Source organism: Enoplosus armatus, chromosome 6 (genome assembly GCF_043641665.1).
Source record: "Enoplosus armatus isolate fEnoArm2 chromosome 6, fEnoArm2.hap1, whole genome shotgun sequence".
Lineage (NCBI taxonomy): Eukaryota > Metazoa > Chordata > Actinopteri > Centrarchiformes > Enoplosidae > Enoplosus > Enoplosus armatus.
Genome location: NC_092185.1, coordinates 13,070,166 through 13,086,220, shown reverse-complemented (window position 1 = coordinate 13,086,220; position 16,055 = coordinate 13,070,166). Strand labels below are relative to the sequence as shown.

Here is a 16,055-nt window from a genome sequence, read left to right as displayed (position 1 = left end):
AGTCACTTTGGAAGCTTATGAGGTCAAAAATCAATGTCCTTTTGAAAAGACTAATTTACATTACACTGTACAAGTAATGGAAAAACAATGCTAGAATTTTTTTTTTATTGAATTGCTTCATGTGTTGCGATTTTCCCTAGAATTCATTCAGTCCTTCTCTGACGAGAGGTATAATGCGTTATCATTTTGCTCAGAACAGATTTAACAGCCAGCCTTAATTTAGTCCCTTTGAGGAGGTAGAAGATGAAGAGGAGGGACTGTGTGAGGAGGAGAGGGCACTGAAACCACTTGTTCCTGCCAGAGTTACAGCCTGTGACACCACTGGAGCAGTAGACTTCTGGGCAAACAGCGTTCCTGCAATGCAGAGATCAGAGAAAAGGTTAAAAACTATAGACAATAAACAGCATGTATTGTATGATTAACCTGCCAGATTTGCAGAAATTTCAAGATCAGCTTCAGGGGACAATTTAGTCTCATTAAGTACGTCATATACAGAGGACTGAAATCCTTTAGTGCAGCAGTGTACACAATAAAGAAACGTACAAAAACAGATGTAAAAAGGACAATAAAATACAGTCGTATTAAAAGGAAAAGTTTGACATTTTGGAAAAGACACTAAGTCACTTTCTTGCTGGGAGTTAGATGAGAAGATCAATGCCCCTCTCAGAGCCAGAGGGCTAGCTTAGCTTAGCATAGAGACTGGAGGTCAAGGGAAACAGCTAGCCTGGCTCTGTCCAAAAGGTAACAAATCCGTCTAGCAGCAGCTCTACAGCTCACTAATTAACACATTATATTTAGTGTGTTTAAACCATATAAACCTGAAGTGTAAAAACAATTTGTGGAAGGAAGTCACTACTACACTAAGCAGGCGCCTACTTTCTCTAGCTGCATATATAACACACAGATATGAGATTGAATTCCAATTTCTCATCGAACTCCTGGTAAGAAAACCAATGAATTACTCACCTGAGTAAACGGTGCCATTGACCTCCACAGACACACTGATACTGGCTGCTCCATTAGTGGAGATACTCAGAGACAAATCCTGTTTGCTTTCTGTGGGTGAAAAGGAAAATACTCCAATTAATGGACTTTCCTGAAATCATGAGTCATGAGAAGGCCTGTATCATAAGAGCAAAGGCAACTCACCATGTCCATTATTAAGTTTGTTGTTCATGGGGTTGAAGTGAGAGGCGATGGCCAGGAGGTTTTGTTGGAGGGCCTGCTGCATGAGGCGTTGCTGCTCCTCCGCCAGCCGCATCATTTTCTTCTCTGGACCGTCGGCTGCGGCTCCTCCTGCTCCTCGCTCCAGCCTCTCTCTCAGATGCTCAAATGTGGCAGCTTGTGCCAGCTGCTGCTGCCCCAGTGCCATAGCCATGGGCAGCCGACTGGGTAATAAAGGGGTGGAAGTCTCATCTGATTGGAAAAAAAATCAAAGTGAAAATTAATTTAAACATGTCATGAAATCATGAAGAGCAGCACAAAGGAAAATGGCAGATAAAATGGTAGCAGTTCATAATATGCCGGAAAAATAATCATGTCAGTATAACTTGCATTAATTCAAATGTAACACAGCACACACTCTGTCATACCTGTGTTTCTCTTTAGATTTGGGCTAGCTGATGTGTTCAGGCCGTTGTGTCCGGTAGGGGTGGTTTGCATGGTGGGTGAAGAGACGAGGGCGTGGGGAGCAGAGCTCGGGGAGGGAGAGTATCGGTACAGGCTGTTGGTGTAGCTGGGACGCCGACCTTCCCTGCGATTACTGTCGATGGCGGCCTGCAGCTCACCTGGAGAACTCAGGCCCTTCTTCTCACACTCAAACGAGTACAGATACTTCATATACCTGCATGAGAAAATTTCATACGAGTCTCATTTTTCTGGTACAAATGAGCACTATTTTAAAACAAAGATCATCTGGGTGTAACAGATCAAACATTTAATGCATACATTAAGTGGGTTCACTTTTTAACTCAATTGACGAACAAGCAGAACTTAACTTGAAACAGCATGACTTCAACATTTCAGTGTTAAGAAATGTTTGTGTTTTACTTAGTCAAGCATGCGAGTTTAAATGTCACCTGCAGTAACTGTAAACACTATTTGGGCTCACTATTACTGAAATGTCCATGTTTAAGCAGATAGGCTAAAATTTTGACCAAACTAATCTGAAACGAAGTGAAAGCTGGTGGGTTTACTTTACAGTAATGATTTTTAAATGATTTTGTCATATTTGCAGCACTTGGGTTAAATGATACAGAAACACCTAAATATAGTCATCATCATGAAATGGTATTTTTTCATCATTTCATCATAGAAGCAGTTTCTCTGAATAGTTTCTCAAAATGTCATCGATGTCTCTTTAGTAAAGTTGAAAATAGATATTTATTAATGTGATACTGTAATGCAACCATTACTCTATAAAAGGGAGCACCACATGGTGTACAAATATTGAATATATTTCATTTATTTGTCATTATTATTCTAATTATTGTTACTACTATACATCAGTCATCATTTAAAGAGACGTTTGTTTCACATTTGGACTATTAAATCACCAGTTAGATTATCAGCTACTCTACTTCTTCATACTGGAGCACGTTTTATTCCTGAAGAGAATTATTCTGTCAACTTTCTGAGCGTTTTCTGTTACAAATGAGAGAGACACCTACTGGGTGCGGAGGGTGAAGGCAGCGCTGGTGATGGATGTGGGGAGGTTGAGACCTTTGGTGATCTCCCTCCAGATCTTCCTGTTAATAACCTCCACCAGGCCTCCCTTCTCTGTCACAAGTTTATAAAGCCGGTACAGGTCCAGCACCTGCTTCGCCATGATGGGAATGCGGTTCACAGGAGTTCCTGAATGAATGTGAGCATAAATACAACAACATGAAACATGAATTCTACTTCTGAAAAGTTGGCATAGAAGAAGAGTGGTCTTGTGAAAGCACTACGAAGGACAGAGGAAGATGACTTATCCACCTGAGGTTAATGTTCGGTAATATGGCTTAGCATGTATAATCTGTGTGTGGATGGGGGTGGGGATAAATCCACAACAGCAGCTCTGTTGCTGCATTGATTTGAGCGCAGCGTGCTTTTAGAGCCGGCGGAGCCTGCCAATCACAGGGTTGACAGCTAACCCTTCCGATCCCGATTTGGAGAAAAGCCAATTAATGAAGGAGGCTAAAAAGCAGTTGTAGAAACAAGATTACGTTGTGCTTAAGATGAACTCAGGCCACAGACACAAACATTTGTTGTGGCACAAACGATTGTTGACAGTGTCCTGCTGCATCTGCTTTGTTTTCATTGGACCAAATTAATCTTTAACATATACTTCTTAATCCGCTTGACAACTATAGGATTGAAGGTTGAGACAAAAGTACGCTATCGAGGCCTCAAGTTTACTTGATATGAATGTATAATATAATCTGTTTCCCCTGCTTTAAACTAACATCCAGTAAAAGAAAAAACCCCAAAGGATCAGCATTTATTTTTGCAACAATTAATTCATTGATTGATTGATTGATTGATTTGTTGATATTGTAAATCTATGAAAATAACTGAATTCAGTTACTGTATAAAATAAGGTTAATTCATGAGATAATACAGTAAACTTAAAAGATAAAAATGCATCATCATTTAAAAAACATTTTTTTATTCTACACAAAACAAACAAACAAAAAAGTAAATAATTCTAAAAAGGTTTGCAAAAACACTTTGCAGCTCATCCACATATCAGTCAGTCTACAACTTGGACCAGCAGTTTATGACTGTGGGTTTAAAGTGTGTTGTTGCATTCACTTGCAGTAGAATTTGAATGTCAGCTACAAAACCAGCCCTGCAGCTCAAATTGCTATTTTACTAACAAATAAGCATCCTACCAGCAATACCTCAAGAGCACCACTACTTTGTATATTTGATGCTGAAAAGACTTGGGTTGATAAATTAAGACAGGAACATTAATAGGAGCTCTCTTAGCTACTCACAAGTACAAAGAAAATTTACCTCGCTTCTGCATAAAGACAAAGAGATCATCAAGAAACTCCTTCCGTTGGGGGTCATTATCCAGTTCGTAAAGCTGTAAGTTGGAAAAGTAAAAACCCATCAGCAAGCAGCTAGTCAACTATTACTCTGTGATTATTTCAGGCTATTTTCTTGTTTACACACATCTACCAAATCTACTGACCTTGGCAAAATCCCTGGACGGTTCTCCCCTTACTTTTCCTCCGTCATTCTCCTCAGCCCAGATGGCATTTCCTCTCTGTAAAAACACCCAGAGAGAAACATCAGTGAACAGTTTGTCCTCTTTGTCTGCTTTATATGGTGAATGTAGAGAGGAGAGCATGGCAAAAAACACCGGCAGGTTTAGAAGTTAATTTCCAATTGCTAATTTCAGACTAAAAATTGATGTACATACGGTACTGTGCTATGGGTGGTGTTACTTTATATACTGACGACCAGACATGCAGTATAAAGACACAGGATTATTAAAAATCAAACTAACACTGGGATGTTGTATCCTCAGTGAGACATCATTCCTATTTAAAGCTTCTCTTTATTTGTCATATTTTCCTCAAGGACTCTGGACTTCCCACCTCCTGTTTCCAAACCTGCACCCCCCCCCCCCAGCATTGAAACACATAGTCGACTGCAGGACAGTCAGACGTAAACAGCTGATCACTGTAAGTATCTGGCTGCCTGTACTGCTGTGTTATGTACACATTATATTATATTATGCATTTGTGTCCGTTTAAAGCAGGGCACAGTAAAAGCTCATTAGGTAGTTTGATATGACATGTTATTCCTCCATCACCTCCCCCCTAATATAACAGTTAAAGGTTAAAAATGTGAGAGGAGGGCAGTTTGTGTGCAACTGTGTGGAAAAGCCTGCTGAGAGGTTATTGTCCTGCCAACGCTCACAGAGAGCTGTATGATGATGCGTGTCTTGAGAATGGTCTGTCATTACAATAACATTGAGTAGATGATGTTTTTTTTCCCCCATCATCTCTTTCATCTTTTTTCAAAACTGACATTACAACTTTAATACAATACAACATATTTTTGTTGATTATTGTAGATTTAGTTGCAGCTTATGAAATGTTTGTTTTCTTCTTGGATATCTATTATTGGTTTGCTTTCTGTAGGCATATGAGTCGCACATGCCATGTGAGTTCATGCTACATGTTTTATATTAAAACAAGCATATATATATATATATATATATATATATATATATATATATTTTAGACAACAAAACATGTTTTTGTATTTGACAGGATCAAATGCTTCAATTACCATGCCATACCTTGTGGTTTATCAAAATAATACTGTTTTTGTTTTTCCTTGTCTTCCCTCATAATGATTTTACCTGATATTTGCATTTAAATGTATCTTTTTGTACTTTAAAAACATAATCCCATTCACTATATGTTTGGCTTGGCAACCTGGTACGACCTGGGTTTAATGACCTTAACATTTCACCCTTTGAGGTATAAAATAACAGCTAATAATCTGCTGGTTTCCAGTCCAACTGTAACTCTCCTCGTGTTTACAGTAAAAACACAATTCAAACTGCAAATGCTGACACACCAACAGCTGCATGATGTTGTAACGCAAGTGGTTCACAAGCTTCATTGTCAGATACCCCCATACGCCCGTCATATTTACATTTAAAACTGGATATTTAACATTTAAAGTGGACATTGTTAAAGTAATCTTTTATACAATGTATAGTCAGATTTGCGTGTGTACTACTAACTCTTGTAATGGCAGAAGCTGGATATTTGAACCATTTATATATTACCTTTAGATAATGTTATCTATTTATTCAATTTCAACCTTTACCATATTTCAACAATTTATCCATTACATTTGGTTAACTACTTCAACTTCTTATCCATCACTTTTAGGTATTTCAGCCATTTTCACATTACTTTCAGCTAACCGTTTCAACTTCTCTGCTCGCTTGCTAACTTTCACACACAGTTTTTCAATCAAAGAGAGAGTGGTTAGGAATCCCTGTTGTACCCCTGTAAACAAAAAACTTTTCCTTTGGAAAATTACTTTCTATTCCTCTGTGTTTAGCTGTTAAACTGGTTAAACAGTAAAACTATATGTATCCACTTTACACACGAATCTCTGCCCCTGTGGAGGCAGAGCCGTCGACACATCTAATGGCTTCAGCTTAGAATTTGTAATAAAAGGACTTCTACTCCCCCACCAGAACGCTTATTGATGTGAAGGTAGATAAACATCCCAGTCTTTTCACCATCAATTGGAAATAAAACCCTTCCCCCCTTATTGATGAGCAAGTGAGACCCACTGCGGATCTATTAACAAAGACCTTTCAGTTAATTGCTCACAGAGTTTTCACACATCCAGCCCTGGGAATCCTGATAGTATTCAGTATGTAGGTCAGGAAAAGGTTTCTTTTGTTTTGTTAAAAAAGGCTAGTTTTTATTAGGGTTTTAGATGATTGTATATGTTTAAATTACAAATGATCCGGTTAATGCATATCACTAAAGTACCATGTAAAAGTATGTCTATTCAACCAGTCAAGATAAAGCTAAATAAAATAAAAAATGACTGTCCCATTAAAATACTCAAACATTAACACCAACCGGAAACTACCACTCATAATAAGCTTCATTAAAATCATTCAGCTGCTCCAGCAGAGCAACAGTGAAAACTTCTCCCTCTCCAAATTTCAATGTCACGGCGAGGGGGGCAAATTTTTAATCCAAATCAAATTATTGGGCATTTAGTCACCCGAACAAGTCAAGATCATTTATCTGGCCCCTCGCTGTGCTGTGAGCTGGGACTGAGAGCGAGCGGGGGCTTTTCATCCCCGCCTCGTGCTACATTCAAGGATGTACAGTGAGAGCGCACACAAGGAGTGAACAATGGCTGTAGAGCATGTCCAGATCCTCAACAGATGTTTGACTAATGAAATTAATGAAAGCAAAAGCTAAAGAATTAGATGAGGATGCCATTTTAGGGTGAATAAAGGGCAACAAAAGTAAATCATTACAACCAGCCACCAATTTACTTGCAAAAGACCCCGTTTCAAACTATATGCAACAAAGTGCACTTATTCACGTTATCACATAAGACGGCTTCACTACACACTACTGAGAAAGAGTCCTGTTTCACCCAAACATTAATAAAATAAACAGCAACACATCTACATTTTAGGCAAAAGCATTTTCAACTTTGTCTGGTTTTAGGCTGCAAACCATTTTTCTATAGCTTGCTAAGCTCAATAATGTTCCCTACAAACCAGCTAGCAATTATAAAGAAACATAACTGTTATTTTATCTTAACATAAGAGAAAACTGGATTAAATTAAATGTCACAAGCAATCCCTCCCTAAGTAATTTAAACGGCATCAAAGTTAATCTGATGTTAACAAATCTGGACACAAATGGCGTCACAGCAAACCATTTAATTTATGTTCCAATAATAAATTAATTCTTGTGCTTTAATGGAAAAACAGAATCAAAACCATTTCACACCTATGCGATTAAGTTCTTTAACAACAGCCTCATTATTGTGCTTTAACTATGCAGAAGAAATGTTCTTCATTGCCCCGGCTGTTGTGTGTGTGTGTGTGTGCCGGCCTGAGAAAAGGAAATGCATTCTCACTGCAGCAGCCATATAATGTATTGATTACTTGCAGCTGAATTAAGCTGCCATTTAGTGTTGCCAAGCGACCGCTAAATTATGCAAAGCTATCCACAGAGCTACAGCTACGTCAGCAGTGAGTTTTCTGAGCCTGTCAAGGTTTTAAAAGGCGCTACACACACAGGTTTTTGAACGATCATGGATCTTAAATTTATAGAGAACCAGCAACCTTTAACAAAACTCAGACAACAGAGGGGAAAGAAAAGCACAAAATAATGAACGTGTGTAAAACATCTGATAAATACCAAAAGCCCATTCTGCTCCACTGAAACTACTGTAAGTAAACTTTATGGGTAGTTACTTGCTGGTATGCTGTAAGGCTCTAACCCAGCTGTCCCTCTGCCCACAGGCCTCGCCTCATTAATCATAATGTATTGTACTGAATTGGGGCCATTTCAAGGGAAACATACGCACAGAGGAACCACTCAGATTAAAGAAGAATCCATAAAGAAGAAAAACAACTATGAGGAGACCCTCTCTTTCCTACGAGTAGTCAAACATCTGTTGGAAAACATAAATATTAGCTTTAGATCTCATATTTAATCTTTTTTCATGTTAAAGGAGATCTGATAGAAAGAGAGAAAAGTCCACCTCCCTACCCAGCAGTTCCTTACAGTAGTCGAAGCAAACCCTGCGCATGAATACACACTTGAGGCCATTTCATTAATCCTCTGCTCTCATTTTAATTCCATCTCTTTTAGAGCCGAACTGGCTGCTTTGAACAGTTGGGATTGGATCGCAGCCAAGACCAATTAGCTCGGCCGGTGGCCAGAACGCGTCTTCCAAAGTGTGAGACATGTGGTGAAGTATAAGAGAAGGAGAAGGTCTTTGGCCTGGCCAGTAATGAAATACTATCACGTTTGGGCATCTTGCCAAAGGGACACGCTCCTTCCTCCACATGTGAGAGAACGGGAGGCAGAGCAGGCAGCAGTGAGCCCGACTCTCAGCAGGAAATAGGCAACAATTAATAAGGAGAGTTGGAACACAGCAGCTAACAAAGGAGGGTTACAGATGAATTGAGGTTATCATCACTATAATATATCCAAGAGTGGACAGAGACATCACAATGGGGTTTGATTTATCTGTGATCTCTGAGAAAAGATGGTACAATACAATACAGCGAGGAAAAGACAACATGGCTTTGATTTGGGCAGTCGAATCAAAGATAACTTACTTGTTTACAGAGCTCATCATAGCCCCAGTCAGTGAAGCCATTGGGTGATGTGAATGCTTGCTGGCCTGCGGGAGATAGCACCTCCTTCTCCTCATGCTCCTGTTTTATTGCTGATGGTGGAGAGTCGGACATTTGCTTCACAGCAGACGACTGAGAGGTGGAATAAGGAGGGAAGGGGAAGCCTGCAACCTGCTGGAGTCGAGGCTTCTTCGCCTGCTGATGAGGCCCGTTCTCCTCCTCCTCATCATCATCTTCCTCCACCTCATCGTTCTCTTCTGGCTCCACCATTTCCTCTTCCTCCTCATCCGAGTCTTCGTCTTCCTCATCTGGATCCAGATGGCTGTTCAAAGCTTGTTGAGCTGCTTGATAAGTCTGTCCATCTGCTTTGCCAAATAATGCAGAGTCTATTCTGGAGCCAGAGGCTCTGGCTGCAGCAGCGTGTTGAGCAAACAGGAGCTGCGCCTGAAGAAGATGTTTCTCTTGGAGGTTCATCTCCAGTTTAGCCTCTTGTTGTCTCTGCAGCTGCTCCATCACCGCCTCCAGCTTCACCCCAGCAGGACTGAAGGGTGGACACCCAGCTGAGCTGCCCTCCTCGGATAAGCTTGACTATGAACAAAAAAAACCCAAACACAAATCAAATTTCATATCTTCAGTGTTCACAGTTAGATTCTGTGTTTTGGCTTTCATATGCTGCAGAAAATGATGAAGTTACACGTGATAGAAACTGCAACAAGTACAAACGGGCTAAAAGGAGATGATGTTTAAATACTAGGTGTGTGTGTCTGAATAAAGTTATTTGTTTTTGGATCCGAACAAATATTCAAGTTGAAGTGAAACGTTTTGAAAGAGGCCTCAGAAAGCACATTATTGGTGGCTTAAAGTGAACCAAAGCTTGACGGCTTGAGACGATTATTAGCAGAAAACAGGCCACATTAATTCAGCTGAGAATAGTTTATAATTAGAAGCAGGATACAAATATTTCTCACCAACATTTTCTGTTCTCGCTTCCTAAAAGCTACTTCAATATGAAAGAACGTCCTTCATGTCTTCAGCTTAACAAATGGAAAATTAACTTTATTTCACGGTGCAGATAAATGCGAACAAAAGGCCTATATTGATCATGACGACAAAACACTTAACCTGATAACGAAAACTTGATCGTTAAAGTGAAAATGTGCCTGTAAATGTCTCCACGAATCGTCATTCGCTTTGTTACTGTAACAAACACGAGTGGCAGCGTTAACAAACAGTCGTCGACACTCACCATTTGCGCCTTTGAGTAATCCATCATCGCCAACAGGTCTTATCTAGTTTTTCCTTCTTTCGTCCGGCGGAAATAAATCGCGTCGCATGACCAGTTTTGGTTTTTTTTAAACAGAAAACATTTTTCTGATCAAACGTGATTTATGAAAAAAAAAAAAGACCCTGTGGTGTGGAGGCCGGAGTGATCGGAGCTGGAGGAGGGGTAAAGTACTGCTCTACCTCCCTGGTCATGGAAACTCAAACATCTCTGATTGTCTTTGACTGAGTGGCCTACACCCCCAACCTGGGATGAATGAAAGGCCCGCCCCGTGCGTAAAGCTCGTAAAGTGGGTTTTCTTGCCTGCATCTCGGTGGAACTACCCACCCACTTCACAAGGAAATCCCACCCACTGCTATTATCCTGTACATTTAAGGTAACACGACCTCCACTAAAAATACAACCAAAACACATCCTAGTCTGGAGCTGTTTCTTTCACATTGCACCTGGGTCTGACCTCCACACCCACAGGACACTTTCTTTAGTCTCCTCTGTTCAATTGGTTTCATTTCACACATTCTGGCTATAAAGTCATGGTTTATTAGTCTTTGTCCTGCTGTTTTCTTTGGGAGCAGGATGAAGTAAATGTAAGGGAAAGTGTGTAAAAGTGCCCAGAGGCTGGCAGAGGTCATCTGTTTGAGGTAAACACGTAGCTTATGTGTTGTAGTCTGATTAACTTTATCACTCTAATTGGATTCTTGGAGCCCAAACAAAACAAACACTTTTGACTTTTGATTGGTCAAAACCAACTTTAACAGCGGTTTGGACATCCAGTGTGCGTCTGTTTTGATCAGCCCAATACCATATGTGACAGTGCTGGAAATGTTTTCTATGGGAACCAGTGGTTATAGTGACTCCCACCCATTATAAAAAGCCCAAGGCACAGGCTGTTCACACGACCGGATTGCTCGTAGGATAGGAGCAGATCATCATAGTCGATAATTTGTTTTCATTAAGTTTAAGATGTCTTTTTCTGAGAGGCAGAAACATTACTTCACATAATCTATCAACACACTCTGGCAGTCAAGTTGTGACTTGAAAAGGGCACTTGCAAGCAAACAAGACCTAAACTCAAGTCATTCCTCTCAAATACCTAAACTTCTCTGTAATCTGTTCCTCTTATATAGATTCAGTCAAAGTGACCTCGCAGCAGGAGTGGATGCAGAACAGTGACTTCAATTAATATGTATAATCAATTACTCCTATTTTGTCTGGTAAACCAGTGGTTTACTTACTGATTTATAAATCTCAGGCAGTATCAGAGATGTTGAAATTTGAAAAAATAGATGTAGCTTGTTTTTTTTTATCAGTTATTGAAAATGTTTGTATCCTCCCACTCCAAGTCAAAGAGTATCTTAGGATACTCTAAGTATATATTGTTTGTTTTTAGTAATTGTGCATATTTCAACTACAATTAGTTTGACACTGTACACCTATTGGTTTAACCAGTTATTGTTGATTGCTAACTGATACACCTTGGATGCATTTCCTGTTCACCCCATTAAAGGTAGCATTCATGGTGATTGTAAGCGTAACACGCCAGTATTCTCCATATAACACAATCCATATATAAATTTCATTATTTTTTAAAATCCTGTCAAGTCAATGGACTGTAAGAATTCCCACTGCCAGATAAATAATGTAAGCTGTCATATTTAGTGTCCCTTCAGGCAATAATCCAGATATTGATAATAACATTACACCATTTGCCATTTGAACAAGTTTATTTTACCAGCATGTTAAATTTCCCTGAAATGAAAACAGATGTAATATCGATTGATTACAGTAGAATGATTTTTGTTTTGTTTTTTTACATTCATGTGAAAACGCTGCTCCCTGGTGGCAAAATGTGACTCTCACAAGAACGTCCAGACACACTGACAACATGACGCTTCGCTCTCCATCAAAGCAACTTGAAATGCACTGAATGTATTGCTTCAACAAGTACTCAAAATATCCCAAAATACCTGACACTCATTAAAGATACAGTTTCCTTTATTAGGTTCACCAATATTTTACAAGCAAAAGAACTTAATAAAGGCCAAATTAAATATCACATGTATTATATGAGGCAAACATTTAAGTACAAGGGTTGTGTGTACCGGGGATATCCACCGTCGTTAGATCTGAAACAAACAAACAACATTTCTGTTAGACTGTCATCTTGTGGCAAACCTGGTGGTAAAAAAAAGCAACAACACATGCGACTAATCAGAGAATTGTAATACATACTCATCTACAGCTTATCAATGCCGAGCTCTTCAGGTGTAGAGATGCCAAGCTCGTCTAATGTTGGCTTCAGCTCTTGGATCAAGTACGGGTAGATGTCTTTACGAGGGCCGGCTTTGTCCTGAGGAAATGAGAAATGGTAAAACCCATTAATCATTAACTTATGACTACCAATTGAAAAATATGCTGGTTGGCAATGCACCAAGCTCAGAAGCTGCCCTTTTCTCTCACCTTCACAGCTTCCAAAATTCGGATAGCACTGGCCAAGTCATTTAGCCTCCGACAGGCTCTCAGTGCTGCCTCAACAATCTTTGGCTCGGGTACTAGATCGTAGCCAATCAATGTGTTCATCCCTGAAAGAAGGAATTACATTTCTTAATTGGAAAACAGAGATAGAAATCAATGCTTTTACTAGAGGACACATATCTTTCATTTCATCTGTTGATTAAAAAGGGTAAGGCTGATATTCTATATATAGACCAAACCCAATAATAAACTGATCCCAATAAATAAGGTACTTTCTGTGTAGTCTGATAAACTGCATCTTATCCTCTGTATCATAGACCTCCACACAGTTCCTGGGTGACATTTCCCCTCATTATGATGAACACAGGCACTGCAGTTTATTTTGAATTGATCCCACACACACACACACCATCCTGGAGCCAAAAATACTGTGCATGTGTGTAAATGTGTATTAATCCATGGCTGAAAATAGTCCCCAATAATTGCACCATTTATATGAGTAATGTTCGCTAAAAGCTACACTGCACAGCTGTTTTAGGAAGTTACTAAGACTATTAAACAATGAAACTTGATATCAGTGGCCTGTTTTAAAAAGGTTTACATCTTCAGTAGGAGCCAATGAGCTTCGGACTGAGAGCCACAGGGTAGGATAGTCACATACTGCTGGGTTCGGTCATTTCATTGGATTTGTTGCAATTACAAATATGGAATAACCCCTACCATATCCTTAAATGTTGTTATGTTAATTATCATTTCTCACCTGTTAATGAGTCTTTCCCTATTCCCCTTTCTTTCATGCCACTTAAAACATCTCTTTTTCTCTCAGTGGGCGTTCAGATAAAAAACAGCCCTGTATTAAAAGAATGTGTGATTATCCAGGTACCACTGAGAAATATAATCCAGGAGGTCCAGTGTGAGTAACAGATGAATGCGTCTGAAGGCTTATCAGATGTCAAAACACTGCGCAGCTGTTTATAATACTCTGTGACAGGATTTTATTTCTCTGGAAAGTTATCATGGTGTCAATCATTTTATCTTTTGACGTGAAAATAGTGAGGTAACAGTAGGAATAGTGTTCCCATAATAAAATAAATCACCAGAAACGTGCGCTTGCACCTATTTATTTCGCTAGTTAATGTTGCGTTGCAGCAAAATTGAGCCTGGTTCAACTTTATTTTGCTGGACAATCCTGTGTTTTTCTTGTTGGACTCCTCTGCGTTGGCACCCTCACTGCATCAACATACTGGTCTGATTCAAATTAATGAGAGCGCAGCATTGTTTCCACACAGTGCTATTTTCGGCCTGAGCGTGGCCTTAACCAATCAGAATGGTACAAACACATCAACTAAGAGGGTAGGTATCAAGTAACCAAAAAGTTTAGCATAAAGTATTGAAAACTGAAGTACCAAAAGCTGGCACTGAATGCTTGCTCAGATTTTAATCATCTTGACAAGTGTTTATACATGTTCTTGTACTTGTCTGACCTTTAACATTTGAAAGGATTGAATTGTTTTGCTAAAAACATAGCAAAGCGTGTACATACCTAAAACTAAGATATTGAAAGCGTATTGTTTGTTATCTGTTATTGATACCAAGGTACCCAGGAAATTAATGAAAAATTAATTTCATCACAGTATTGCACTAATCCTGTAAATCCAATATTGTCATGAAGCAGTCATCCTCACTGATTTGCTCCAAATCTCACATCAGACCATAAATGTACTAGTTGTAACTATTAACTCTGTTGACTTGTGGTAAATATAGTACAACCATCAAGCCTAAACTAGGGATAATAACTTCCTTATGCTATATATGGCAATAGCTGTTGGACATATGTATTCAGTGTCAGATTTAAATTTCACAACGCAAATAACTTTAGAGATTCAGTTTCACAGTCATCCATAAACGTACCTTTTCTCAGCTCCCATGCATCAATGTCTTGCTTGTTGAAATAGGTGACCCAGCGGGCATCAAACTCCTCATCCGTCTCTTGCTTCCCATGTGAGTAACACCTTGAGGCCAAAAGAGCTGCACAATCAAAACATCTTTTAGTTGGACAATCTTATGACCACTAACAGCACTTACAGTGGCATCTAGTGTCAGGTAATGTTGAAGGGCAAACACAGTCAAGGATATCTACACTGAGTGAAGTAGGAAAACGACAAATGCTGTCTAGTAATTTAATGCAGCTGGATCCTTGCCAACGTCCTGACATGACCTACCTACTGCACCTACCAGCCGGAATACCCTCTGACCAACAAGACATTTCTATTTATACTATGGTTCTTATAATATAGTAAGATAATGTGGGAATCGCCCAATAACGTACATCTACCTCGGTTAACTTTCCTGATAAAGATAATGTAAATTAGCACTCAGAGCAATTTTAGCTAAAACATCACGACAACATCAGAGTAACGAGTGTTTCCTGGTCCTTATAGTCTGCATCAAACCATACCTTGATGTCAAGAACCCTAACGACAAGTACAATGAACACAGCTACTATTTAACTAACCTAGTTAGCATGTTAGCAACTAGCATCGGCAGCAGAGCCACAAGGCCCCAGACTCAGCCTTCCAAACGGGTCATGGCAAGGACACAGGCACCACTGAGCTGAACACTGGGACATTTTCATAGCCGCTCATACTCACGTTATGTGGGTAATGGCACTATTGAACGAAGTCTACATAATCTGACTGAAACACTAATACGTTTAACAGTGCGGCGTGTATTTATACGTGATAGTTACACTGGCTAAGATAATTTCAGCTAGCCTTAGCTAGCTTAGAGGTGCGGGCACCGCAATGTGCCGACAGCCACACTTGATTTCCGCTAGAACTTCGCCCTGACAGTAGCGCAAGCAACCAAATTACAAAATAACATTCAGAGGTGAACAAATACCTTGGCACCCCGGTTGCGTACGGGTTAAACTCCGGACACCGGAGACTGAGAGTCGGACGGCGGCTCTGAACATGATGCGGGACAGCCAGCTACACGAACCGGTGAGATTTGGCAGGAAGAAGCTAACGCTAACTTGCTGCGTTGCCCGTCACGTACGCGATCCCGTGCTGCGCATGTGCTAACTGCAGCTCATTGATGTTTAGTCTTTTTTGTTGACCTACTGGGTCTGACTTTGACCTCAAAATAATACTGTAAAGTGCACAACATTTTTATTATTTTTCTGTCTTTATTTTAAGACGAGTTGCCCCTAATGGAAAATGGATCAATGTTCATACATGCATTATTATTCTCATAGAAAAGTTCAGTAATCATGGGATATATTTTAGTAGGATGCCAAAGAAATAATGCAGTTGCAGCAAGACACCAAATTGAATTAACCTGTGTATTCCCTCACGTATGACCCCACTAATAAGTAACACACACACTAGTCCAAAAAGCAATATCAGATTTTTCAGTAAGGGTTGCTTA

General features: G+C 39.7%; 2 protein-coding genes across 2 annotated transcripts; both read right to left on the bottom strand.

Moving 5' to 3' along the window:
* Positions 1-214: 214 nt before the first annotated feature.
* LOC139286975 (AT-rich interactive domain-containing protein 3B-like) lies at positions 215-10,169 on the bottom strand. Its single transcript, XM_070907927.1, has 9 exons — positions 10,116-10,169; positions 8,852-9,457; positions 4,181-4,255; positions 4,000-4,072; positions 2,670-2,853; positions 1,593-1,843; positions 1,150-1,416; positions 967-1,056; positions 215-354 (listed from the first exon to the last, which is right to left on the bottom strand). Exons 1-9 carry the CDS (start codon positions 10,140-10,142, stop codon positions 215-217), a joined length of 1,713 nt encoding a protein of 570 aa, XP_070764028.1. The 5' UTR covers positions 10,143-10,169.
* Positions 10,170-11,856: 1,687 nt separating this feature from the next.
* On the bottom strand, positions 11,857-15,660 carry LOC139286566 (cytochrome c oxidase subunit 5A, mitochondrial-like). Its single transcript, XM_070907409.1, has 5 exons — positions 15,528-15,660; positions 14,538-14,654; positions 12,612-12,733; positions 12,384-12,501; positions 11,857-12,277 (listed from the first exon to the last, which is right to left on the bottom strand). The coding sequence occupies exons 1-4, from the start codon at positions 15,598-15,600 to the stop codon at positions 12,388-12,390; spliced, it is 426 nt and encodes a 141-aa protein (XP_070763510.1). The 5' UTR covers positions 15,601-15,660; the 3' UTR covers positions 11,857-12,277; positions 12,384-12,387.
* Positions 15,661-16,055: the final 395 nt, after the last annotated feature.

Coding starts and splice junctions, on each gene's coding strand:
- LOC139286975 (XM_070907927.1), bottom strand. CDS start 10,142: ATGATGGATTACTCAAAGGCGCAAATG. Junction 4,073..4,180: donor CGTCCAGGGATTTTGCCAAG/GTCAGTAGATTT, acceptor TCCAACTTACAG/CTTTACGAACTGGATAATGA. Junction 355..966: donor CAATGGCACCGTTTACTCAG/GTGAGTAATTCA, acceptor TCTGCATTGCAG/GAACGCTGTTTGCCCAGAAG.
- LOC139286566 (XM_070907409.1), bottom strand. CDS start 15,600: ATGTTCAGAGCCGCCGTCCGACTCTCAGTCTCCGGTGTCCGGAGTTTA. Junction 14,655..15,527: donor TACGCAACCGGGGTGCCAAG/GTATTTGTTCAC, acceptor TTGATTGTGCAG/CTCTTTTGGCCTCAAGGTGT. Junction 12,502..12,611: donor GAATTTTGGAAGCTGTGAAG/GTGAGAGAAAAG, acceptor TCATTTCCTCAG/GACAAAGCCGGCCCTCGTAA.